Genomic DNA, 22,794 nt, shown 5'->3' on the forward strand with positions numbered 1-22,794 from the left:
CAAACAAGTGCTGTCAAGGATGTGGAGAAAGGGGAATGCCAGTGCACTGTTGGTGGGAATGCAGATTGGTGCAGTCACTGTGGAAAGCAGTATGGAGATACCTCAAAAAATTAAAAATAGATCTGTCTTTTGATTCAGTAATCCCACTTCTGGGAATGTATCTGAAGGAACCTCAAACACTAATTCGAAAGAACATAAGTACCCCTGTGTTCATTGCCGTATTATTTACAATCACCAAGATATGGAAGCAGCCCAAGTGTCCATCAATATATATGTGGATAAAACAACTACAGGACATTTACACAATGAAATACTACGTGGCCGTAAAAAATGAAAAATTTACCCTTTGCAACAACATGCATGGACCTAGAGAACATTATGCTAAGTGAATAAGACAGTCAGCAAAAGACAAGTACCATATGATTTCACTCATATGTGGAATCTAATGAACTGAACTAGTGATCAAAACAGAGACAGACCCATAAATGGAGAACAGATGACAGCTACTTGGGGGTTGGGGAGTTAGGGGGTAGGGGAACTGAGAAAAAAAGAAAAAGGACTTGTGGACAGTTAGTGTGGTGATTGCTGAGGGGAGGGAGGTATAAAGGGACTAAAAGGTAATAAAAAAACAAATAAAGATGCTTTTAGGATTTCAAAAAATCAGCTATTGTCCTCTTTGTGCCCCTAAGAAATTAAAACACACATTCATTTTCTTTTTTCTAAATTTTTCAGTTAAAAACTAAAAATTACATAAATATAGGAGCCATTATCTTGGACATCTTTTTGTTACCATAACAACAAAAAATATGCAATATAAACATGACTTGCTTTATTTTTTTAAAGAAGAATGTAAAGAATAATATAGGTTACATAGCTGTAATCTCCTTAAGGAAGATGACATTCAGTTTGCAACAAATACCTTCTAATGAAAACACATTACTAGCATTTCAAAAATTTACAAAAGTTCACAAAATATTTTGCTAAACAGTTACCTTTATATCTGTAAACAAAATATGAACTGATTTATCCTGTTTCCACTGCATGCCAAACAGGAGGTAAAGTGATAGAGATCTTTGATTTTAAAAGTACAATAAAAACTGAACTAATTTATAGCCCACATATAATCCTTGGGAGTATTTTTTGTGGAGGATGCTGAGGAAATTCAACAGGCTAAAGTAAGTCATTGTCTACTCAAACAGTCTTTCCATTTACTCAATTGCCTTGACACTTTACAATTACTTTTTCCCCAAGATAACAGTATTGTTGTACAATGCGCAATTCTATTTTCTTTTATTCCCCTACAGACATAAGTGTACTCCATTTCCTACCAGTTTTGATAAACATAGCTAAAACTTAATACATACTAGGAGGGTAGTTTCTTTCGGTTTCTGAGGCCTTCTCTCTGTAACATGAGAGAGGTTAACAGTTTGGCTGACATGTGCATGCAGCCATCGATGCTTGGTGGTATGTCCCTCCCACTTCAAAAATACAAATGGAAAGTGGGTCCAGATGAGGGCAAACTGTAACTTGTGTTCTGTTGCAGCCTTTCACTGGGTCGGCTGCATTTACTCTTTCACGTTGCTGATGTAGTCGGCCAGTTTGCCAATGCTTTCTTCCTGCTGCTCCAGAGCATCCAGCACAATGCCCATGGGCGTCCTCTTCAGCCCGATCACCTCCATCTTATTCTCCAGTTTGTTCTTGAAGTTCCGCAGTCTGAGTGAAGCGTGGATAAACATCACTGCAGAGAGGTGAGACATGGTCAGCCCACTTCCTTCACAGCCCCTGACCACCCTTTCTTCTCTTTCAGTCCAGCCTCCTTCACCAGAGTCCAGCATGGTTCTCTAACCAGTCTAAACCCTCCAATGGCCCCTTGGATTGCATATAAGCTTTATACAAAGCTCTCCATCAAGTCATACATAAAGTGTTCCTTCTGTATGAAGGAAAGGACTGTCTTCAGGAGGAAGGACACTGACCTGGCAACCACACTTCCCGCCCCGCATCAATACCATCACTTTCCTGCTGCTACAAGTGCACTGACTCTCAAAGTAAGTCCACAAAACTCCAAACCTGCAGACAAATCAACCTTCCACGAGGTTCCCAGAAAGGAACTCAAGCTCAATTCTGGGATTATCTAACTGCGTTGTGTTCCCTACAGGAAGCATGTGGTGGAGTCGACCAAATACAGTCTTCCAAAGATTTATAGATAAAAACTAATAGTTTCATAGATTTAATATACCCTCATGTTCCCCAAATTTGCTTTGTCATCAGGAATTACCCGTTTGTTTATTAAGAAACAGATTCCCTGGCCCCTCTCCTAGGTCAGAACCTCAAAGGAATGGGCCCGGGACTCTGTATTTTAAACAGGCACCCCAGGTGATCAACACCAACGATTTTGAAACTTCTGTGTACGTGCAAATTACCTGGGCAGCTTGTTAGACAAATTCCAAGTCTCCACTCCACCCACCCCCAGTTCAGACTGTTAAGACTCATGTAGAATGTAAAATTTCACATTCACTCTGGATGATTCTGATACAAGTGATCTTGGACCCTCATTTTGAGAAACTAATATGCATTCTATCTGGAGGTTCCCAACCTACACTAGCCATTAGAAACATATGAGACAATTTTTTAAAATGTGGGTTTAGAAGGCACCACTGTCAACCCACAGAATCAAGATGTCCAAGAAATGTGGTTGCAAAATATATGTTTTTAGAGCACGTCCTGATTGATTCTCACAATTATCATAGTTTGGGAATCATTGATCTTGTCTAATTTCCTTATTTTATAGACATGTGAACCACAGCCTGTATAGTATACCTGGTCCAAACCACATGGCTGGTTTCCAGCAGGCTTAGAAATAGAAATCAATTTCATTACACTGGCCTGTAAAAACTCTGAGTTGAAAATGTTAAATCATTGAAATACTAAGCCTCTAGCACATTAGAAAAACTTGAAGAATATTTCAAAAAGTCTGAATTTGCTGATTTAAATATTTTGTCCAATACTGTGTGGGATTCATCTATAAATATTCTGGGCTTAATCTAACACAACCCCAAACAAGCAATTGATTTTATCTAATGAAATTAATGCACATGTGAAATGTTGTTAAAAGTTAAAGGGATGTTCTTGTCACTTAATGCACTAGAATTTTAATCAGATTTCTGCTAATGAGACTGAATTTTATCTGTTCTTTATTTCAGGCTTCATGTGTTTGGAATCTCAGTGAAAAAAAATGCATGTAAAACTTAGAAAATATCTAGTTCTCTTTGCCAGAATTGGAGGGCCTGGTATATATATTCTGAGCCAATTATTTCTATAGGCTTATAAAACTTAACACCAATAATGATCTTCTGAGTAGTAGAGTTAAGTAGTTTACTTCCAAATGACATACATTCATTCCTGAGTCAGGGAAGTGTGCAGTGTGAACGGCACCTAAAGATTGAGAGCAGACTCTAATATTAGACAAATTGGAGTCCAGGGCAGACTATGTTACTTTCCAGCATGTGACTTCACATTTGTATTTCTCTTGCTTGCTGCTGCACCTCCAGAAGTGTCTGGTACTAAGCAGATGCCTGATACATATTTGTAGAATTAATGTATTACCAGACCTTGATCTGGTATTTCAGAAAATTCTGATACTTTTGCAGACATGCCAACACAAATAAGAAACAAGTTCTGTAATTCCCACTGAATAATCACTCCTACATTTTCACAAGAAAAGTCAACTCAGGTTCACTTACACAACAAAGGAAAAGTGATGCCGAACACAAAGACCATGACCCCCCCGAACATGGATATGAGGAAATAGCTGGCCACCATGACCACCATGACAAAGGTTGTGGGGTACTGCTTCTTCATCCGGCGGAGGATGTCTTTATTGTGGGCTGCCCACACAAACCCCGTGAACACCAGCACCACCACAATTCCTCCAAGGATCATGTTGAAGGGGCTCAGGAACCTGGAATATGAAAAAAAAGAGGGAGGGTAAGTCATAAATAATAGCAGCAAGAATAGGGAGATGAGGAAGGGGAGGAATAAAAATGAGTGTTTAGTATTTATCAAGCATTTTATCAAAATTGCTCATATAACCCTCAGAACCTGATGAGATAGATTCCATTCGTTCATTTCTCAATGGAAGCAACTCAGGTATAGAGGTAAGAAAATGGTAGAGCTAAGATTCACATCTAAGCAGTTTGACTCCCACCAAACAGATCAGTTCATCTCATGAGAGGCCCACAATTTTAAAAGACTTAAAATTTAAGACACCAATCATTTGGAGGGGCTATGTGTACACATTAAATTGTATTTTCTGAGTTCTAAAGGCTTATTTAAATCCTCATAGAAATGGCCATGATAAAGGAATGTAGCATAGAGGTCACACAATGGCCTCCATGGGCTAGATCCAGTCTAGAGTCAAATTTGTGTTCGAAATGTAGTGTTTAAAAACTTTTACTTGAATCTCAATGTTTAAAAAACCCATAAAACTTGGGATTTCTTGCTTCCCCTGGAAACAAGAAAATCTAACCACATTAGGCCCACCTTCTCATGAGTCAACAAGGGCTGGAGTTGCCTTCCTGTTCAGATAGAACAATTAATCTCCATTATGCCTCAGTCCCCACCACCACAGCATCTCTGACACAGAGGCCCAAGTGAGCTGCTATTACTCACTGTTTTTCTAATAAATGTCCTGCATTGCTCTCTTATCCAATCAGCCTAGTCATGGAGGCATTTGAGATTATGACTCCTGGCATAGAGAGTTCATTATAATTCCTTAAAAAGGCCCAGAGCATAGTTAGGAAATGAGTTATCAACTGGGATTTCCAAATACAGAGTTTTCAGATCCATTGGTACATGAGCCAAAGGTTACACTACTGTTAATAATGGGGGAACACATTATGAGGAGGAAATTTAGGCCAACTATTTCATAAGCGAAAATGTCTGGGCACTGTAGCCCCCACTTCTACCCCAAAGCATTGTGTACATGAAACCATTAATAATGCAGTTGTGGTAAGTGCAACAAATTACTAACATTTTACCCTCACAAGAGCCTAATGAACAATTTACTTGAGAAGGACAAAGATTGTCAATGAGTTTTCATCACGCTCTAAATATCACCATGACTGATTTGGAAGTGAGGGATGGGGAAGACAAGATAATGAAAGGTGAGACCAAGAGCTTACTGTCTCTGAAACAGAACAAAGGAAAGATTCGTACTCATGTTGAGATTCACATGTAGGATACCTCTTCAAATGTAAAAGCTATTTTAAATAGTTTCTAATACGAGTGAAAGTATTGCATACCTTAATGGGTGAAATCAGTGATATAATCAATATCAAAAATGCTTTTAAGAAGTTAATTTCTATTAAACTACATGAAATTAAAGTGATAAGAGTATTAGTACATAATTTAAAATTAAAGCCTACAATAATAAATTGCTTATTTCATTCAAAAGTTGCATAGTTATACCCTTCAAGACAATAAAGCTCCTCCTTAGAATAGAGTCTAAGGAAATAAATAAAAATGCAAAGATTGAGTTGCAACAGTATTCACATTAGTGATACTTAAAATTAAAAACTTTTAGAAATAACCTATATGGTCAAGAATTTACTAGATGATGGTATATACAGCAATTTTTTGACTCAAAGTATAATTAATAATATGAAAGACATTAGTAGTATATGGGTAAAAGCAACTAAAACACATTTTATCTGTAAGGTAGATTATATGTTATACAGCTCAGAGTAGAAATTTTTCCAATTAGTAAATTATTTTGTAATCAGAAACAATATGAGCATATAAAAAAGAAAGTATAAAAATATATAAGGGGCTGCTCCCCAGCCCCACACCCAGGCATGGCACAGCCAACTACAACAGTCCATCTTTACTTCATGGCTTTAATAACATTAACACAATTTCCATTCATACACACAGTGAAGCTGCTCATTCTCCCACTCAAAACTTAGTTCCCTGCCCCAAGCTTTCCCAACATCTAGCCCCAGTTCTTTATTATCGGGATCTGGTTAATCTCTCTGTACTTTTTCTCATTTCATTTTATTTTTTAAATTATATTTTATTGATTACACTATTACAGTTGTCCTGATTTTTCCCCCTTGGCCCCCTTCATCCCCACCCCCAACTCCCTCAGGGAATCCCCCCCACCATTGTTCATGTCCCAGCGTCATGCATATAAGTTCTTTGGCTACTTCATTTCCTCTATTGTACTTTACATCCCCATGGTTACTCTGTAACTACCTATTTGTACTTCTTAATCCCCTCGCCTCTTCAGCCATTCCTCCACAACTGCCTACCATCAGGCAACTACCAAAATGCTTTCCATATCCATGATTTCATCTCTGTTCTGTTTGTTTGCTTAATTTGTTGTTTAGATTCAATTGTTTATAGATTTGTATTTTTGGTCATTTTATTGTTCATAGCTTTAATCTTCTTTTTCTTAAATAAGTCCCCTTAGTATTTCATGTAATAATGGCTTGGTGTTGATGAATTCTAGCTTTACCTTGTCTGGGAAGCACTTTATCTGCCCTTCCATTCTAAATGACAGCTTTGCTGGATAGAGTAATCTAGGTTGTAGATCCTTGCTTTTCATCACTTTGAATACTTCTTGCCAGCCCCTTCTTGCCTGCAAGATTTCTTTTGAGAAATACATTATAGTCTTATAGGAACTCCTTTGTAGGTAACTCTCTTCTTTCCTCTTGCAGTTTTTAAGATTCTTTCTTTATTTTTAACCTTTGGCATTTTAATTATGATGTGTCTTGGTGTGGTTCTCGTTGGATCCAACTTGTTTGGGACTCTCTGTGCTTCCTGGACTTGTATGTCTATTTCCTTTCTTTTATTATTTTTTCAAACAAGTTTTCAATTTCATGCTCTTCCTCTTCTTCTGGCACCCCTATGATTCAGATGTTGTTATGTTTAAAGTTGTCCCAGAGGTTCCTAATTCTCTCCTTGTTTTTTCAGTTGTTTATTCTTTCTGTTCTGTTTTGTTCCAAATTGTTGACCTGAATCCCAGCTTCCTCCCCATCACTGTTATTTCCCTGTATATAGTTCTTTATTTCATTTTGTATAACCTTCACTTCTTCCTTTATTTTGTGGCTTTAAACGCAATCATTTCTCTGAGCATCCTGACCACCAGTTTTGAACTCTGTATCTGATAGGTTGGCTATCTCTATTTCATTTAGTTCTTTTTTCTAGGGTTTTGTTCTGTTCTTTCATTTGGGCCATACTTCTTTGCCACCTCAATTTGGCAGCCTCCATGTTTGTTTCTGTGTATTGGGTAGAGCTGCTTTGACTGTGTCTTCATATTATGGCCTAATGTAGTAGGTGTCCTGTTGGGTTCAGTGGCACAGCCTCCCCTTCACCCAAGTTGGGTACTTAAGGTGAGCCCTTCGCGTGGGCTGAGTATACCCTCCTGTTATAGTTAAGCCTTGGTTGCTGTTGGCAGGTCAATGGGAGGGATTTACCCAGGCCAGTCAGCTGCAAGGATTGGCTGTGACCACTGACCACCAACCACTAACCTCCATCCTCTGTGAAGGATCAGCTGTGCAGGGGCAGGGTGGTGGTGCTCTGATGTGTCTATAGCTGTCTACGGGGTGCACTGGCGCTGGGGTTTCCTGGGTGGTTCAGGCCAAGGTCAGCCCCCACCTATGTTCCTGGAGCACCCTGCCTGAGCTACAAAGTAATCTGAGATACCTGCTACTTGTGCTGGGCTTAGAAATTCCCAGGCAAACCCAAGCTGTGAATCTAAGCTGGCTGCTACTAGTGCCAGGCCTGGAGCTCACTGAGTCCAGCTGTTGCTTGTTTGAGAGGATTCAGAAGTTGTGAAGCATAAGCCAACTACAGCTGGTCATATGGAAAAGCAGCTTGGATAGGCCAGTAAATTGGGTGGGGCAGAATCTCTGGGGATCTCCAAGGCAGGTCAAACAGTATTAGCCAGATTGATGGAGTCTTAAGAGCTTGCCAGCTCTGTGGGGGGAAGGTTTAGAAAAGGGACAATGGCCTCTGCTCATCTTGATGCCAGACATTCTAGTTTCTCCCTGTATACCACTGCTGCCTTTTAAGCTACTATCCTGGTGGCTGGAGCTCAGAGGAAGTGAGTCTGAGTAGGTGAGTCTGTGGTGGGTTCTTTAAGAGGAACCGCTTGGGGCTCCATCAATCCCTGATGGTTTTTGCAGCCAGAAGTTGTGGGGACTTATCTTCCTGGCACTAGAACCCTGGGGTTGGGGGGCTTGATATGGGGCTGAGACTCATTGATTCCAAGAGATTCCTCCCAAATTTTTATCAACCACACATGGGTGAGGGACCAGCCCATTCCACATCTGTGCCCCTCCTACTTGTCTGGATGGATGTGGTTTCTTTAATTCCATAGTTGTCAGATTTCCATTCAACTCAATTTCTGACAGCTCTGAGTGAAGGTAGTTCTATACTTTAGTTGTAATTTTTAAAGTATATTTTGTTGATTATGCTATTGCGGTTGTCCCAATTTTTCCCCCTTTGCCCTGCTCCAACTGGTACTACCCTCCCCCCTCCTTAGTTCATGGGTCATGCATGTAAGTTCTTTGGTTTCTCCATTTCCTTTACTATTCTTTACATTTCCCTATTTTGTACCGACCAATCATGCTTCTTAATCCCTGTACACTTCCCCCCATTCTCCCCCTCCCCCATCCCTGCTGATAACCCTCCATATGATCTCCATAACTATGATTCTGTTCCTGTTCTAGTTGTTTGCTTAGTGTGTTTTTGTTTTTATTTTTTAGATTCATTTGTTGATAATTGTGTTCGTTGTCATTTTATTGTTCATAGTTTTGATCTTCTTTTTCTTAAGTAAGTCCCTTTAACATTTCATATAACAAGGACTTGGTGATAAGGAACTCCTTTAGCTTTACCTTGTCTGGGAAGCACTTTATTCGCCCTTCCATTCTAAATGATGGCTTTGCTGAATAGAGTAATCTTGGCTGTAGGTCCTTGCTTTTCATTACTTTAAATACTTCTTGCCAGTCCCTTCTTGTCTGTAAAGTTTCTTTTGAGAAATACAATGATAGTCTTACGGGAACTCCTTTGTAGGTAGCTCTTTTCTCTTGTTGCCTTTAAGATTCTCTCTTAATCTTTAGCTTTTGGCATTTAGCTTTCGGCATTTTAATTATTACGTATCTTGGTGTGGGCCTCTCTAGGTCCAATTTGTTTGGGACTCTGTGCTTCCTAGACTTATACATCTATTTCCTTCACCAAGTTAGGAGCATTTTCTTTCACTATTTTTTCAAATAAGTTTTCAATTTCTTGTTCTTCCTCTTCCCCTTTTGGCATTCCTATGATTCATATGTAGGGATTTTTGGAGATGTCTCAGAGTCTTCTTATTCTATCCTAATTTTTTTGAATTCTTATTTTTTCATTCTGTACTGGTTGACTGTTTATTTCTTCCTTATATTCCAATTCATTGATGTGAATGTCAGCTTCCTTTCCTTCGCTATTGGTTCCCTTGGATTTTTCTTTATTTCACTTACTGTAGCCTTCATTTCTTCCCTTAGGCATTTGCCATACACAACCATTTCTCTGAGTATCGTTATCACCAGTGTTTTGAACTCTGCATCTAATAGGTTGGCTATCTCCTTTTCACTTAGTTAATTTTCTAGAGGTTTGATCTCTTCTTTCATTTGGGCCATACTTCTTTGTCTCCCCAATTTGATAGCCTCCCTATCTTTGCTTCTGTCTATTAGGTAGAGCTGACTCACCTGTTACCCTATAAGGGGTTGAGCCTTAGGAATACGTCAGTGCAGCGTGACCCATTTCATTGCTCTGTAGCACTATATGTGGGGGAGGGGTCAGAGAGGGAACAATGTTGCTTGCTTGGCACTTGCCCCTTTTCCATCACTTCACCTGCTTCCCATATGTGACTGGCACCACTCTAGCTGTTTCCCTGGTGATGGTTCCCTGAGTGGGTAGGTTTGTGTAAGTTCTAGGACTGTAGAGGCCCTCTAAATGGACCCTCATGACAGACATGAGGTTTCTTCTGCCACCCCAAACCCACTAGTTTTCACAGCCAGAAGCTATGAGGCTTTATTTTCCCAGTGCTGGAACCCTGAGCTACATGGTCAAGCCTTGGGCTGGGATTGCTCCATAGGTGTCCCTCCTGGTTTTTTCTGCTACACATGAATGTGGGACCACTCATTCCACTGCCTTGCCGCAGTCACCTCGCCTCTGCCACACCGTGTCCTTTCTGTACCAACTCCCCAGCTCCATCCCTCCTACCTGTCTGGATAAATATTTCTTCTTTAAATCTTTGATTGTTGGACTTCCATGGAGTTAGATTTTCTGGAAGTTCTGGTTGTTTTTTTGTTTTTGTTTTTGAGGTAGTTGTAATCTTTATGGTTGTGCAAAGAGGCAAGCCATGTCTGCTTACACCACCATCTCACCCTGAAGACCCATTTCTTTTCTTAAAATTGTATGTGAGTTATACCCTACCTCCTGACTTAACCCCATAATTGGTCGGAGAAAGACAAAAATTTCCTTATAGGCCTTTGGAAAGGAAGAATTGGACAGTGCATAAATAAAATCCTCTTCAGCAGGTGGTGGGGAGACTAAATGGAGAGGCCCAGAAACTCTCACATATTAATAAACCTTGATGTTTACCTATAACTCACCCAAATATTTCTGAGCTGTAATGAAAAGTAAAGACCAACATTAACACAAAGAACTAGAGTGGAGGGTTCAAGTTTCAGGAAACTTTTGCATAAAATATATATAGAAGAGGATTGGTTGGCAGCAAAATGTCAAACGTCTCCTCCTCAGTTCTTTCTAGAATACCTATTAATTCATGAAGTGAGAATGTAATAAGATGCATACCAAGCTTTTCTTATTTTCCTCTAGACAAGTAAAGTAGATATCTGGGTTGAATGTCTAAATTAAGCCAAGGACAAAGAACAATGAAATATCCAGGCCTGACTCAAGCCATTCCAGATTTGCTTTTCACCTGTTCCTGTTGCTCATATTCAATGGGAAAAAAAAAAAAAACAGAGCAAAGAGATAGAACTGGTTTGAGTTTGCAACACGCCCAGCCACAATCTATAATTAGAAAGTAATCAAGTTTCTAAGCTTGAGAAATGAACAAAGTTACTCAGAGCAGAAATAATTTTCTTCCTTATTGTGCTTATGGGTAATTCCATTCCAAGAAATGGTAAAATGTATACCACTCCAATGCCCTGGCACTTGCCTGCACTTGGAGCAAATAAACGCACATACCAGCAAGAGAGAGAGAGAAGGAGGGAGAAATGAAGAACAGCAGAGAGGGAAAGAAAAAGCGTGATTTTCTGGCATTGGTGGAAATAGGACCTAGTTTAATAAAATAAAAACAGACTTTCAGAAACAGAGACCAAAGGGATGATTACCAGAGGAGGGGCTAGGGTAGATGAAAAGTGAAGGGAAATATAGTCAATAATATTTTTACAAGCTTACATGGTGACCTATGATTACTAGAATTAGTCTGGTGATCACATTGTAAGGTATAAAAATGTTGAATCACTATATTATACACCTGAAACTAATATAAGCAATATATTATAAGCTAACTATACTTAAATAAAAAATAAATTTAAAATAACGTATGTATTTTTTTCTATTGTGAGATAAAAAAATAAAAATACATAATTATAGACATATATATCCCATTTCACCCATTCAGGTAGTAAATAAATGTAATAGTTAAAAATTCTATTGAAATCATTGATGGCTGTAAAAAGGTTTAGAATCCCACCATGAAGCCTGAAGCAGAGTCTTCAAAGATGAATCAGTTCAGTCCCATTACACAGATGAATAAGCTGAGGCCTAGAGAAGTGAAGAAACATATTCAAAGGGATCCAGGGGAGAAAAAAAAAGAAAGATGCCAGTTGATGTAATTGTGACAATATAAGCCATTCTGTGTTGTTAACCAGCCTCAGGAATTTCTTCCCCACCCCCTACCATTCTAAGAAACCCCATTCTATTAGTTGGGATAAACAACTAAGGTTCATTCTGGGAAATCCCTTAGCATTCTTGTTTCTCCCTGAAGGAAGGTGGCTATTAGCAAGTGCAGACACATGCCTTAAACTTGCAGCATGATTCAGCTAACTATAGCTATAGAGCTGGCACAAGCCACTGAAGGGAAAATATCTTGACCAATCGCAGAATTTGAGAGCTGGGGAGACCTTGAAAACCCATCTCATTATACACAAAAGCAAGCCAAGGAATAGACAAATTAATAAATTTGTCCCAAGGCCACCAGTTGGAGAGTTGGCAATAAAAGTTTACCAAAACAGATATTCAGATCAATTCAAGGGCATATTTGGTAGCTTCTTTCAGGCTGCGATGTCAAGAACCAAAGAGGAAGCAAAATATTTCCTGAGCAGTAGGAGCAGCTTTTATATTAAACTCCAATATACTAACACAAAAAGCTATTTTTGCAATTAGGCTCCTAAGGACGCCTGACTCACCAAGAAAGTGGGGGAGAGGGGGCAATTTACTAATGTTTTTTCACAGTCTTTCAACAGCCAGAGGGATCATGGCCAATAGGAACCCACTCATCTGTGGGTTCCTCTCATTGCTCTCAGAATAAAAACAGAACTCCTCATACATGTACCAGGCCCTGCAGGGTACCATCCCTGTTGTCACCATAGCTGCACCCAGTTGTGTGATTTGTACCCACAACAGGAGGCCTTTGCTGGAGGAGGAAGAGGGGCCTGAAAGTCAGGCCTACTGTTTGGTTTCACTGCATCTGTCAGCAGCAGTTAGAGTGCTCTTCACAACTGGTGTGAGGGAGCCTTCAGGCCAGCATCTGCTCTGGCCACCAGTTTTCTCAGGCTGCCTTCCCCAGCTTCTGCACTTCATCCGCTGGTGCTCCTAACCATCCCTAGAACTAACTCACCCAGCCTCTAGCCCTCCCAGGCTCATGCACAAACAGTTCTCTACCTGATCCCTCCTACCTCCCTCACATCTCAGCTTCTTCGGTTTCCTCTTAGTCCCTCTGAGCTGACCTGGTTGGAGCACCATATGCTCTTCTTCACAGCATTTACCCCTGGGCAATTTTACATTTATTTGAATAAGTATTGAATGAATGTCTTTGTCTCCCACTACAGATTGAGCTCCATGAAGACAGGGACTGTGACATTTTCTCCCCAGCACCTAGCACAGAACCAGTATTCAATATTTACTGAAAGAATGAAAAAAGCTAAGTAAGAATCTAGCATATTTTCGTGTTATTTAAATAAGCCTACCAACTTTCTAAGGCTGCAAATTAAGTAATGTCAGATTTATCTTGGAGAAATCATTATTATTCTCATCGGACACTAAATATTACTGGAGAATTAGTTCTTGTCTTTGTGCTTTCACAGAGCTGAAAGAAACAAATAAAAAAGCAAAAGTAAGAGAAATCATCTAAACTCCTATGCAAATGTAAGGAATAATTATTTCAGTATGATCATGAGATTTGTAAATTTTGTCACTAGTGCAAGCTGAGGGCCAGGGCGGGATTCATGTCCCACAGATCTGTCTATACAGGCCCCTCTTGTTCTTGGATACCTCAGATAACCCCAACAGTCTTCTGCGCTTATGTTGGTTTCTTAACATGGGCTTCTCTCTTGGCAAGGTCAATTTCTACTGTAAAATATAAATGTAAATGTACAAGCCAGTTTTGAGTAAGTGTGAGTAGTGTCTTCTGGGCCTAATGATCAGGAGCAGTTAAGATGGGACAGAAGCCTGTCTCTTTCAACACAGAAAGGTCACAGTAACATAACCTTGAGATTTTCCTACTCAGTGAATTGGGGTGTCCCATGGTATTTATTGCACACTTGCTGTGTGCTGAAATTTATTGCACCCTCGGTAATTGACACAAACTAAACACTCATATCCAAATAATCCACTGTCCTGGCAGTCACCAGCATGTTAAGAGTATTTATAGTAAGACAGCTTTGAACCTCCATGTTTTCTTTTGCATTTATCAAGCTAATTGTTTATTTTATTCTTAACAAACAACAGATTGGACCTGGGTTAGAAGTCATATATTTCATACTCCCCACAGCAAGGAGCTTCAAATAGCAGTCAGTTACAAGGCTCTGATTAGAATGCCACAAATCCTTTTTAAACTTTTTATTATGGCAGATTTCTAACATATACAAAGGTAGAGAGAATGGTATAATAAACCCTCATGTATTTGCCTTCAACAATTAGGAACTCATGTTTACTCTTAAAACAAATAATGCTTTAGAACTGAAGTGAAAAGATATTCATTTACAAACTGTTCTTTCTGAATACTTTTAGTAGAATAAATTAAATTGTTGTCACATGGCAAGTTCTTACAGAGCAGGGGAGAGAAGACAGGGGATAGCCAAATGCTCAGGAGTCTAGTGACACAAATTCCCTTTGTACAAGCAGTTTCCTCTCTATTTACCATCTACTAACACCCAATTTGCTTTTCCTTTTCTTCCTCTGAGACAAGGGGAAGCTGCACTGAGAATCGAAGCTGATTAGAATGAGAAGGAGAACCTGAGTCCGTTTTCCACTTCAGTCAGGCTTTCTGCCTCCCAGGTGTGTCCATATGCATGCTCCATGGGCAGGAAGGCTGGGAGGTCTTTATGGTAAATGCCTGCAGAATGGAGAAGCAGCTTGCAGGTCTTAAGATCATGGACATGAAAGTGTTCCCTAAAACAACCCACACTCATTGCAAGAAACAAGAGACCATGTTATGGGTAAATATTCTGAAGCTGAGTGACAAAGGATAGAATTTATTTGTCCAAAAGGAAAATAATAAATTTCCAATAGTGCTGCTCAATTTGATGTTAAATGGGTAGGTCAAGTTCATCTTTTAGAACTAGATTTCCTGTACAGAGCTCTCTGCCTCTAATAAATTCATTGAGAGCTTTTGCCCTCTAAGAAAGGGACCAGGAATCCAAAATATGCTCACTCATTTTGCACACTTAACCAGAATCACTGTAAATCCTTACATAAGTAAAAGGGACAGAAACTACCAAGTCCTGCTGACAGTGGCCAGGAACGTTTTTTAAAAAGCGTGTGGAGTCCTGACTGGTGTGGCTCACTGGATTCGGTGTCATCCTGGTCAGGGCACATGCCTGGGCTGCAGACCAGGTCCCTGATTGGGGGCATGCCAGAAGCAACCAATTGATGTTTCTCTCCTTCTCTTTCTCCTTCCCTTTCTCTCTCTCCAGAAGTAAACAAATACAATCTTTTAAAAGTGTGTGGGGAAAAGTCAAGAAGAACAAGGTTACGTAGTGTCAGAAGATGATTTAACAAAAGACAATGCTTATTAGATGACAAATTTTGCAAATTATCTGAGATTAAAATTGTATTGAGTGTGTATAGGCCTCTTAAAATTCTGTGATAAGAAGTAACACATAATCTACCAGGGGAAGACCTATGCCAGCATGCCATGGGCTCTGCCTCATGAACAAATGAAGGGGTCTAGAAAGGCTGAAAGAGATGAATTCTGGGAGGATTTGGGAAGGCCGAGTGGACTAGTATTCCTGCCTGTATCCTCAGGGCTTACACTGTGTCTGCCACAAAGTAGGTGCTCAGTAAATATTCCTTGAACTGAGTAGAAGGGTGACAAGTAAAATTTAATAACCTTTCCCCCTGTCCACATACTAAATGCCCCTCCCATTCTCAACATGTGAGAGCTTTGGAATTTAGAATCATAATGTACAAGGGACATTAAGGTAGTCAGACTGAAGGCGATGCATGTTTATATTAAGTGTGTTTTTTTGTATGTTTGCTACGCTTGTATAAAGATTAATTCTGATGTGTTCAGTGTTATCCTGCTACCCCTGTAGACTTGAAATGCAATGAAGGCAGGAATCACAGCTGTCTCATTCTCCACTATATCTCCTGGCATATTGTCAGTGAGGCTGGTAAATGCTTCATACACTTTGTGGAGTGAAAGAATGAAGCAATGCAAATAAAAGTGCTGTCACAGAATTGGTGCTGAAGCTGACTAATCTCAAGAACATTTCCACTAGGTTTTACCATGAACAGGCTGCAATTAATTTCACATGCAAATGTTTTAATACATTCTCATCCAGAGTATCCCAGGGCTTTCTTACTATTTTCTTCCTCTACCAACTGGAAACTTGGTTTCATTTTTTATTTTTTAATCCTCACATGAGGATATGTTTCTTGATTTTAGAGAGAGGGAAATGCGGAGAGAGAAACAGAGAGACAGAGAGACACACACAGAGAGAAATATCAATGTGAGAAACACTGATTATTTGTGTCTTGTACATGACCTGACCCCTGACTAGGAATCAAACCTGCAACCTTTTGGTCTATAGGACAACACTCCAACCAACTGAATCACCCAGCCAGGGCCCAAACCATTTCTTCAATACCAGAGGCTGGTAGCCATACTCCTAGAACATTTTATGGGACCACACTCATTTTTAAAAGTTTACAGCAATGCTCTTCTCAGAGAGAATTATCTGCCTTCCAGAAAATTCTTTGTGTCTCAAGCAACTGAATGCATAAAAGAATAACTCTAGTTTTCACCCTCTAGTAACAGGCCACAAGGTGATACTTTCTATGAAAATAATGGACTTTTTCATTTAGCAGCTACATTGTGCTTTCTTAAAGGAAAGGCATGTGTGTAAACAATCAATCATAAGTGCCTTTGTAACTGGAGATGCAGTGGAGGGATTTATGTGTTTGAAAATTCTGTGTATAGTTATTACTTTTGATGCCACACCAGAAAATACTCACAGGGAGGAGTTTGTGAGAATAAGATTTGCAAGTAACACAGATGTTGTGAGAATCAACCAACTATTCAGGAAAAATTGGTTAATTAGGAGCTTTAGAATATTTGCAATATGATTAAACGGGAAAAGTATTTCATTTTATATCAATAAAAGAAGCTACTACTATGCCCTGGCTGCTGTGGCTCAGTGGATTGAGCGTCAGCCTGCGAGCCAAGTGTCACTGGTTCGATTCCCAGTCAGGGCACATGACTAGGTTGCACGTCAGGTCCCCAGATGGGGGCGCGAGTGAGAGGCAACCACACAGTGATGTTTCTCTCCCTCTCTTTCTCCTTTCCCCCTCTCTAATAAAATAAAATAAAGAAACAAATAAATAAATAAATAAATAATTAAAAAAAAAAAAAAGGAAGCTGCTACTAGCAGCTTTGGTTCCAATTAGCCACATGATCTAAAGCATTTATATTTGTGAAAGTTGGGGAGCTGAATGGGATCTGTACCTTTCAACTTCAACTTGGTTGTGTACAAGGAGGGACCAAAAAAACCCCAGAATTTACTTATAAAAAATTGTGTATTTATTCTTACATGTTTAAACTTCAGTCACCTTCAAAGTACTCTCCATTTGATGAAATGCACCTATCGGGATGTTTTTTCCACTGCTCAAAATAGGCTGCAAGTTCGTTGATTTTGATACCTGTTAGTGCTTCTGCCATTTTTTGTTTCAACTCTTCCACATCTGCAAATTGTTTCCCTTTGAGGACTTTTTTCACACAGGGAAACAAGAAAAAAGTCCCTTGGAGCGAGATTGGGTGAATAGGGAGGGTCCGGCATTGAGGTCATGCTGTTGTGGTCAAAAACTGCTGAACACTCAGCGTGGTGTGGGCAGGTGCACTTGTAAGTCACTCATCATGAAATGGGCAAAGGCACTGAAAAGTCTTCAAAAAAAATTCACTGAAGTGGAAAACAGCCTCTCACAACACCAGCTGGTGCACTGGTACAGATGGATTCCTAGAACACTCACCTAGCAGGGAAAGCCTGTACTACAAGGGGCTCACCCTCCAGAAGGTAATGCCATGGTTGTTTTTTGAGGGGATCCTCCCCTCATATATCAGAATAATCTGAGGAGTTAAGATGAAACTGCAGAGGCCTGGACCCAGCCAAGGGCTATATATTTAGAATCTCTGAAGGTGACACTTGGGCAGATAGGTATGTTTGTTTAAATTTTCTCAGTGTTTCTTTTGAACCAGGCCAGACTTTTACTTCTTAAATTGTCACTGCCTGTGAATCATCCGACAGTCTTATTAGAATGCAGATTCTGACCCAATAGGTCTGGGGCCTGAGTCTGCATTTCTAACAAGTTCCCAGAGGGAAATATGCTGTTCCACAGATTTCTCCAACTCACAGCTTTTGGCATTCTATTAAGCACATAGAAATTCCTGTCCAAAACTAAAATATATCACATGCTTAGTACTTCAATTGCAAGTCCTATTAAATGTTGCCTTTGCTCTTCACTTTAAAAATAGATGTGCACACCCTAGCTGGTATGGCTCAGTGGATTGAATGCTGGCCTGCAAACCAAAGGGTCACTGGTTTGATTCCCAGTCAGGGTACATGCCTACAAGAGGCAACCAACTGATCAATTATCTTTCCGTTTCTTTCTCCCTCCTTTCCCCTCTCTCTAAAAATAAAGAAATAAAATCTTTAAAAAATTAAAACAGAAAAAGAAAAATAGTCACAAACTTCTATCACTATATGTGAGGTTAAAAGATTATCTGGTGCCGAGATGTCTGTGACAAGGATGGAAAAGGTGAGTAATGTCCTCTTCAGTCTCAGACATCTTTCCCTTCTGAATTTAAAGGACGCAAAGCCATTTTCAGCAAAACAGACATTCTCCAGCTTGTGATTCATGTTATTCCTTTTAAGTCATTCAATCTCTTCTGAGGTGATGCCTGCATCTCAAAAGGAAACTCAAGTCTTCAAGGGAAGCAAAGTTTTATAAGAAACACAAGTTGCAATTATGACAAAACACTAAAGTTTACCCATAATCGAAAACAGTGGTTCTCAACCTGTGGGTCATGACCCCTTTGGGGGTCGAACGACCCTTTCACAGGGGTCGCCTAAGACCATCAGAAAACACGTATATAATTACATATTGTTTTTGTGTTTAATCACTATGCTTTAGTTATGGTTGGGGGTCACCACAACATGAGGAACTATATTAAAAGGCCGCGGCATTAGGAAGGTTGAGAACCACTGATCTAAAACTTCTGCCCAATACCAAAATTGTGAGAATTTTAAATATGCCTGTAACCTAGAACTTACTATAGTAACAACACTTAACATTTCAGTGTTGTCATTTGCAGGGAATTGATTAGCTTTATATTAAGTAAGTCATTTAATTCCTATTTTACAGCAAAGAGTAAGTGTTTTTGGAGTTAAAGGATATCCTCTTGGTCTTCCCTCTCCCTTCCTGCAGGCCCTCTCTAACCTCATTCAAGCAGGTTTTCAACACAAGAGAGGTCAGAGCTGAGACTTAGAAACCTCCAACATTGCCCTGGAGGTCCCTCCTCACCAGCAGGGGACAGAAGAACACCCTTGAAGAACACCATTCGACAGGGTCCTTTCCTCAGTAAACAGCCAGGTCATATTTTCACACAACTCTAACAAGATATCAAGAGAATTATCAGATGCCAGTAAAGAGGATCCAAATCAACAGCCTCCAGCACCAATCTGACCCCATTCATCTACTGATTTCATCAGGAAGAGAGTTCTCTGTAGAATGAGAAATGTTCCAGAATCAACTAAGCTCCCTGACACTGAAGATATTTGGTTTCTTCCAGCTTTAAGAGACTATAATTCTAAACCTAATGACTTATAGGAAGGTGGATAGTAGTTAAGAGCACAACTCTGAGTCTGTGACTTTGAGCAAGTCATTTAACATCTCTGAGACTCAGGTTTAATAATACAATAATAATACCTCATCTCAGTGGGTTGTATGAGGGAATGAAAGTAAATTATTATTGTTAGATTATAAAGGGAGAAAAGGGAAATTTATAGGAAAAACTACAGACTCTGTGTGTTAGTAGACACAAAACAGTTGAAGGTCATGCATTAAGTTTTTACTGGGCTACCAAGAAAATCTCACATTTTTTACACAGTTTTCAAAACAACTTACCACTGGCCTGTACTTTTAGAAGTTTTTAAAAATAAGAATAAAAAGTAAACATGGCTACTTTTTACTTTTACCTTCGAAAATTTCACTGCCAACCAATATCTCCCATTTGAAAAGGGGAATGAGAAGGGCAAACATCTCAAACTGCCTGAGTTACTGGGCTAAGACACCACAAGTGAGCTGAACTTAGTCAAGGAAGGGCCCTGGCCTTTCCAGGGAAAAATAAATTCCAGCAAGGTCACCTGAGCTGTGTCTGGTCTGGGCAGTACACCTCTTTGAAAAACAATGGTTTTTTTTTGTTTGTATGCTTGTTTTGTTTTGTTTTTGATACATTTGCTTGGTCTGTGTCAAACCTTGCCCCATCTAAATTTTTGAAATTATCTAAAAACAAACAAAAAACAACCCATGATTAGATCACCAGATAAGATTCCTTGCTCACTTCTTTACAAAAAGAGAAAAGAAAGTAAAATAACATATGCAATCCTATTTACTACTTATTTTGTTCTTTTATTTATTTTTTTTAATTTTTATTTATTTATTTATTTTTAAGTGTACAGACTAGAAAATAAGCTTCAAGCATAAAGACAGGGGAAGTTTCAGAAGGCAGCTGCCTTTGGCCTGTTCTACACCAACTAATTTTAACTTCTGCTACCACCTTGGCTCAGAGCCCTGCCCTCCACACACCAAACCCTTATCAGAGATTGCAGGTCCTTAAACAACACACAACGAGGATCTGGGTAATTGTCCATCCAACCCCAGAGACGAGCATCAGGGTGACTACTCTAAACCACACCGAGAAATTGTGAACTCTCCCCTCCATGCGTTATGTTTGGTCCTAGAGCTTCTCAACAACCGTCAGTGCCCTTGGGCCAGAATTCATCTCTACCTGATCTCTCCATGCTCTGAGAACCTCACCAACTCAATAAATAAGTCAAAGAACAACAAACCAACTTAAGAAACCACCCTATTTGCCCTTTCTCACTCCCTCCAAGTTTGGTTTTCTCGTGCCTCCCAGGCCAGCTTGCTTCTCCCTGTGTTTACTCTGAAATGGAAATATCAGACACTTTAATGGCAAGTGAGTTCCTTATAAAGTCTGAGGGAAGCTTTTTCTTTCAAGATGTATGGGTTCAGCAAGGTCTAGAATATCACCCTCCCATCCTGTAAAAGTGAGGCAAACATTTCTTAAACACGAAAAGGTGGATCCTAGCAGAGCAGGCATGTGTGCACGTGTGAAACTGTATATAACACGGGACACTTTTTATTTTAAGATCGGGTATTGAAAAGGCCTTCTATACACAGAACACAGCCTAAGAAGTGAAAATACAGAAAGTGGCCATGCCTGCCAACTCCTGGAAGAAAAAGATTAAGGACCCCACTTCTAGAGGCAGGGGAGCCTTCATCCCACACTGGGCGATGCGTCCCCAGGGAACAGCCCTCGCTTGACCCCAACTTCAGCTCCCTTGTACAATGGCACGCACAGCAGAGACACTGCCTGAGTGCGTTGCCTCCTTAATGCCCTTCCTACACTGCCGAACCCTAGCGGGCATAGTCCGAATCCAGTCCCAGGATAGGGTTACACCACTTTCTCTTCTTTTTTAAAAGATGGTGGCCACTACCGACATTCCTCCCAACAAGACCCCAATCGGAGCACGGTTGAAAAAGTCATTGTTTTCGCCCGATACACTGTTCTTACCGTTAAAACCGCCGCATGTCTCAGCCCGAGGAAAGGAAAGGAAAATGTGACCCCAGGTTGCTGCGGCCTCGCCCTGCGCACAGTCTCCCAGGGATGGGCCGCTTGCAGATGCCCGGGCCAGCGCCGTGCGTGCTGCACGTTTCCGCGGGCCAGAGTCTGGCCCCCGAACCCCTCCGAGCTGCCCCCATCAGTGCCCCGGAGGGGCCCCACTTACCCCACAACTGAAATCATCATGGCAGCCACCACCAGGTAGTTGGTCTGATAGTAAAGCAGGTTATTTACTACGCGGTTGTTCCATTTGGAAATGTCCCTAAAGTCCGGCCGCGAGAAGCGGTCGGAGCCTGGAAAGAAATCGTCCCAGGCTCGGAGCGGTGCGATGTTCACCTCCATGTCTGGTCTCTCCGCGTAGGTTTCTTCGCCTCTGGAATCTGGCGACGGCGGTGGCTGCAACAGAACCAGCTGAATGTTTAGTGGTGACAGCGGCCCTGGATCGGCCGGCTTTACGGTTGGCGACAACGGAGCAGAGGGAATTGGAAGCGGGAGGGCGTTTTTTCTTCTCTTTACTTCCTTATGGGCTCTAAATGGTTGGTTACAGGAAAACTGGGGTCACGTGACAGAATAAGGGGCTGAGTGCATAACAGAGACAAAATGACAGAAAGGAACCAGCGGAAATCCCATCTGGTGAAAGATAGCAACGCCTTCCCTGGAAATCCAAAATATCCCTTTTGAGTGTTTAACCCTAGGAACGTGTTCTGGACTTTGGGGAAAATTTTTGCAGCTGTTCAGATGTCAACCTAAGTGAAATGGAACGGAAGGCAAATGTAGTGTTACTGGAGGATGAGCTGGTTTTGGAAAGTAAATCATTACTAACCTCAGAACGAATGAATGTAATCTCGTGTTTTCTGTTTCACCGTGAGTCACTATGAGTGAAATCAGATTGACAAAATCAGAAAGAAGAACGTGTAGAACGGAAGGTTGGTTTGTTCATTCACTTCTCTTCTGTTTTCCATACCTGTTGTCTCCAGGAAAAATTATTCAACGACTGTGCCATTCTGATAAAGTGGGCACAACATACCTAGATCTGGTGACTTCAACTCTGCTTTGGGGCATGTTGTTTACATTTGAAAGCAAACAATGGTCTGCAGTGAACTTATTGTTCTGCACCCAGTATTTTCTGGGTAGAAACATGGATTCCA

At 40.4% G+C, this 22,794-nt stretch overlaps 1 protein-coding gene across 1 annotated transcript; it reads right to left on the reverse strand.

The window, feature by feature from the left end:
• Nucleotides 1-814: 814 nt before the first annotated feature.
• On the reverse strand, nucleotides 815-22,162 carry ARL6IP5 (ARF like GTPase 6 interacting protein 5). Its single transcript, XM_090283852.1, has 3 exons — nucleotides 21,813-22,162; nucleotides 3,741-3,958; nucleotides 815-1,738 (listed from the first exon to the last, which is right to left on the reverse strand). The coding sequence occupies exons 1-3, from the start codon at nucleotides 21,986-21,988 to the stop codon at nucleotides 1,566-1,568; spliced, it is 567 nt and encodes a 188-aa protein (XP_090139978.1). The 5' UTR covers nucleotides 21,989-22,162; the 3' UTR covers nucleotides 815-1,565.
• Nucleotides 22,163-22,794: the final 632 nt, after the last annotated feature.

Source organism: Furipterus horrens, unplaced genomic scaffold, assembly GCF_987537825.1.
Source record: "Furipterus horrens unplaced genomic scaffold, mFurHor1.1.pri manual_scaffold_7, whole genome shotgun sequence".
NCBI classification, from domain to species: domain Eukaryota; kingdom Metazoa; phylum Chordata; class Mammalia; order Chiroptera; family Furipteridae; genus Furipterus; species Furipterus horrens.

What these genes read in the sequence shown, in the direction of transcription:
- ARL6IP5 (XM_090283852.1), bottom strand. Translation starts at nt 21,988, where the DNA reads ATGGAGGTGAACATCGCACCGCTCCGAGCCTGGGACGATTTCTTTCCA. An exon ending in ATGATGATTTCAGTTGTGGG is followed by an intron (nt 3,959 to 21,812) that starts GTAAGTGGGGCC and finishes TTCATATTCCAG; the next exon opens with GTTCCTGAGCCCCTTCAACA. An exon ending in CATCACTTTTCCTTTGTTGT is followed by an intron (nt 1,739 to 3,740) that starts GTAAGTGAACCT and finishes ACCTCTCTGCAG; the next exon opens with TGATGTTTATCCACGCTTCA.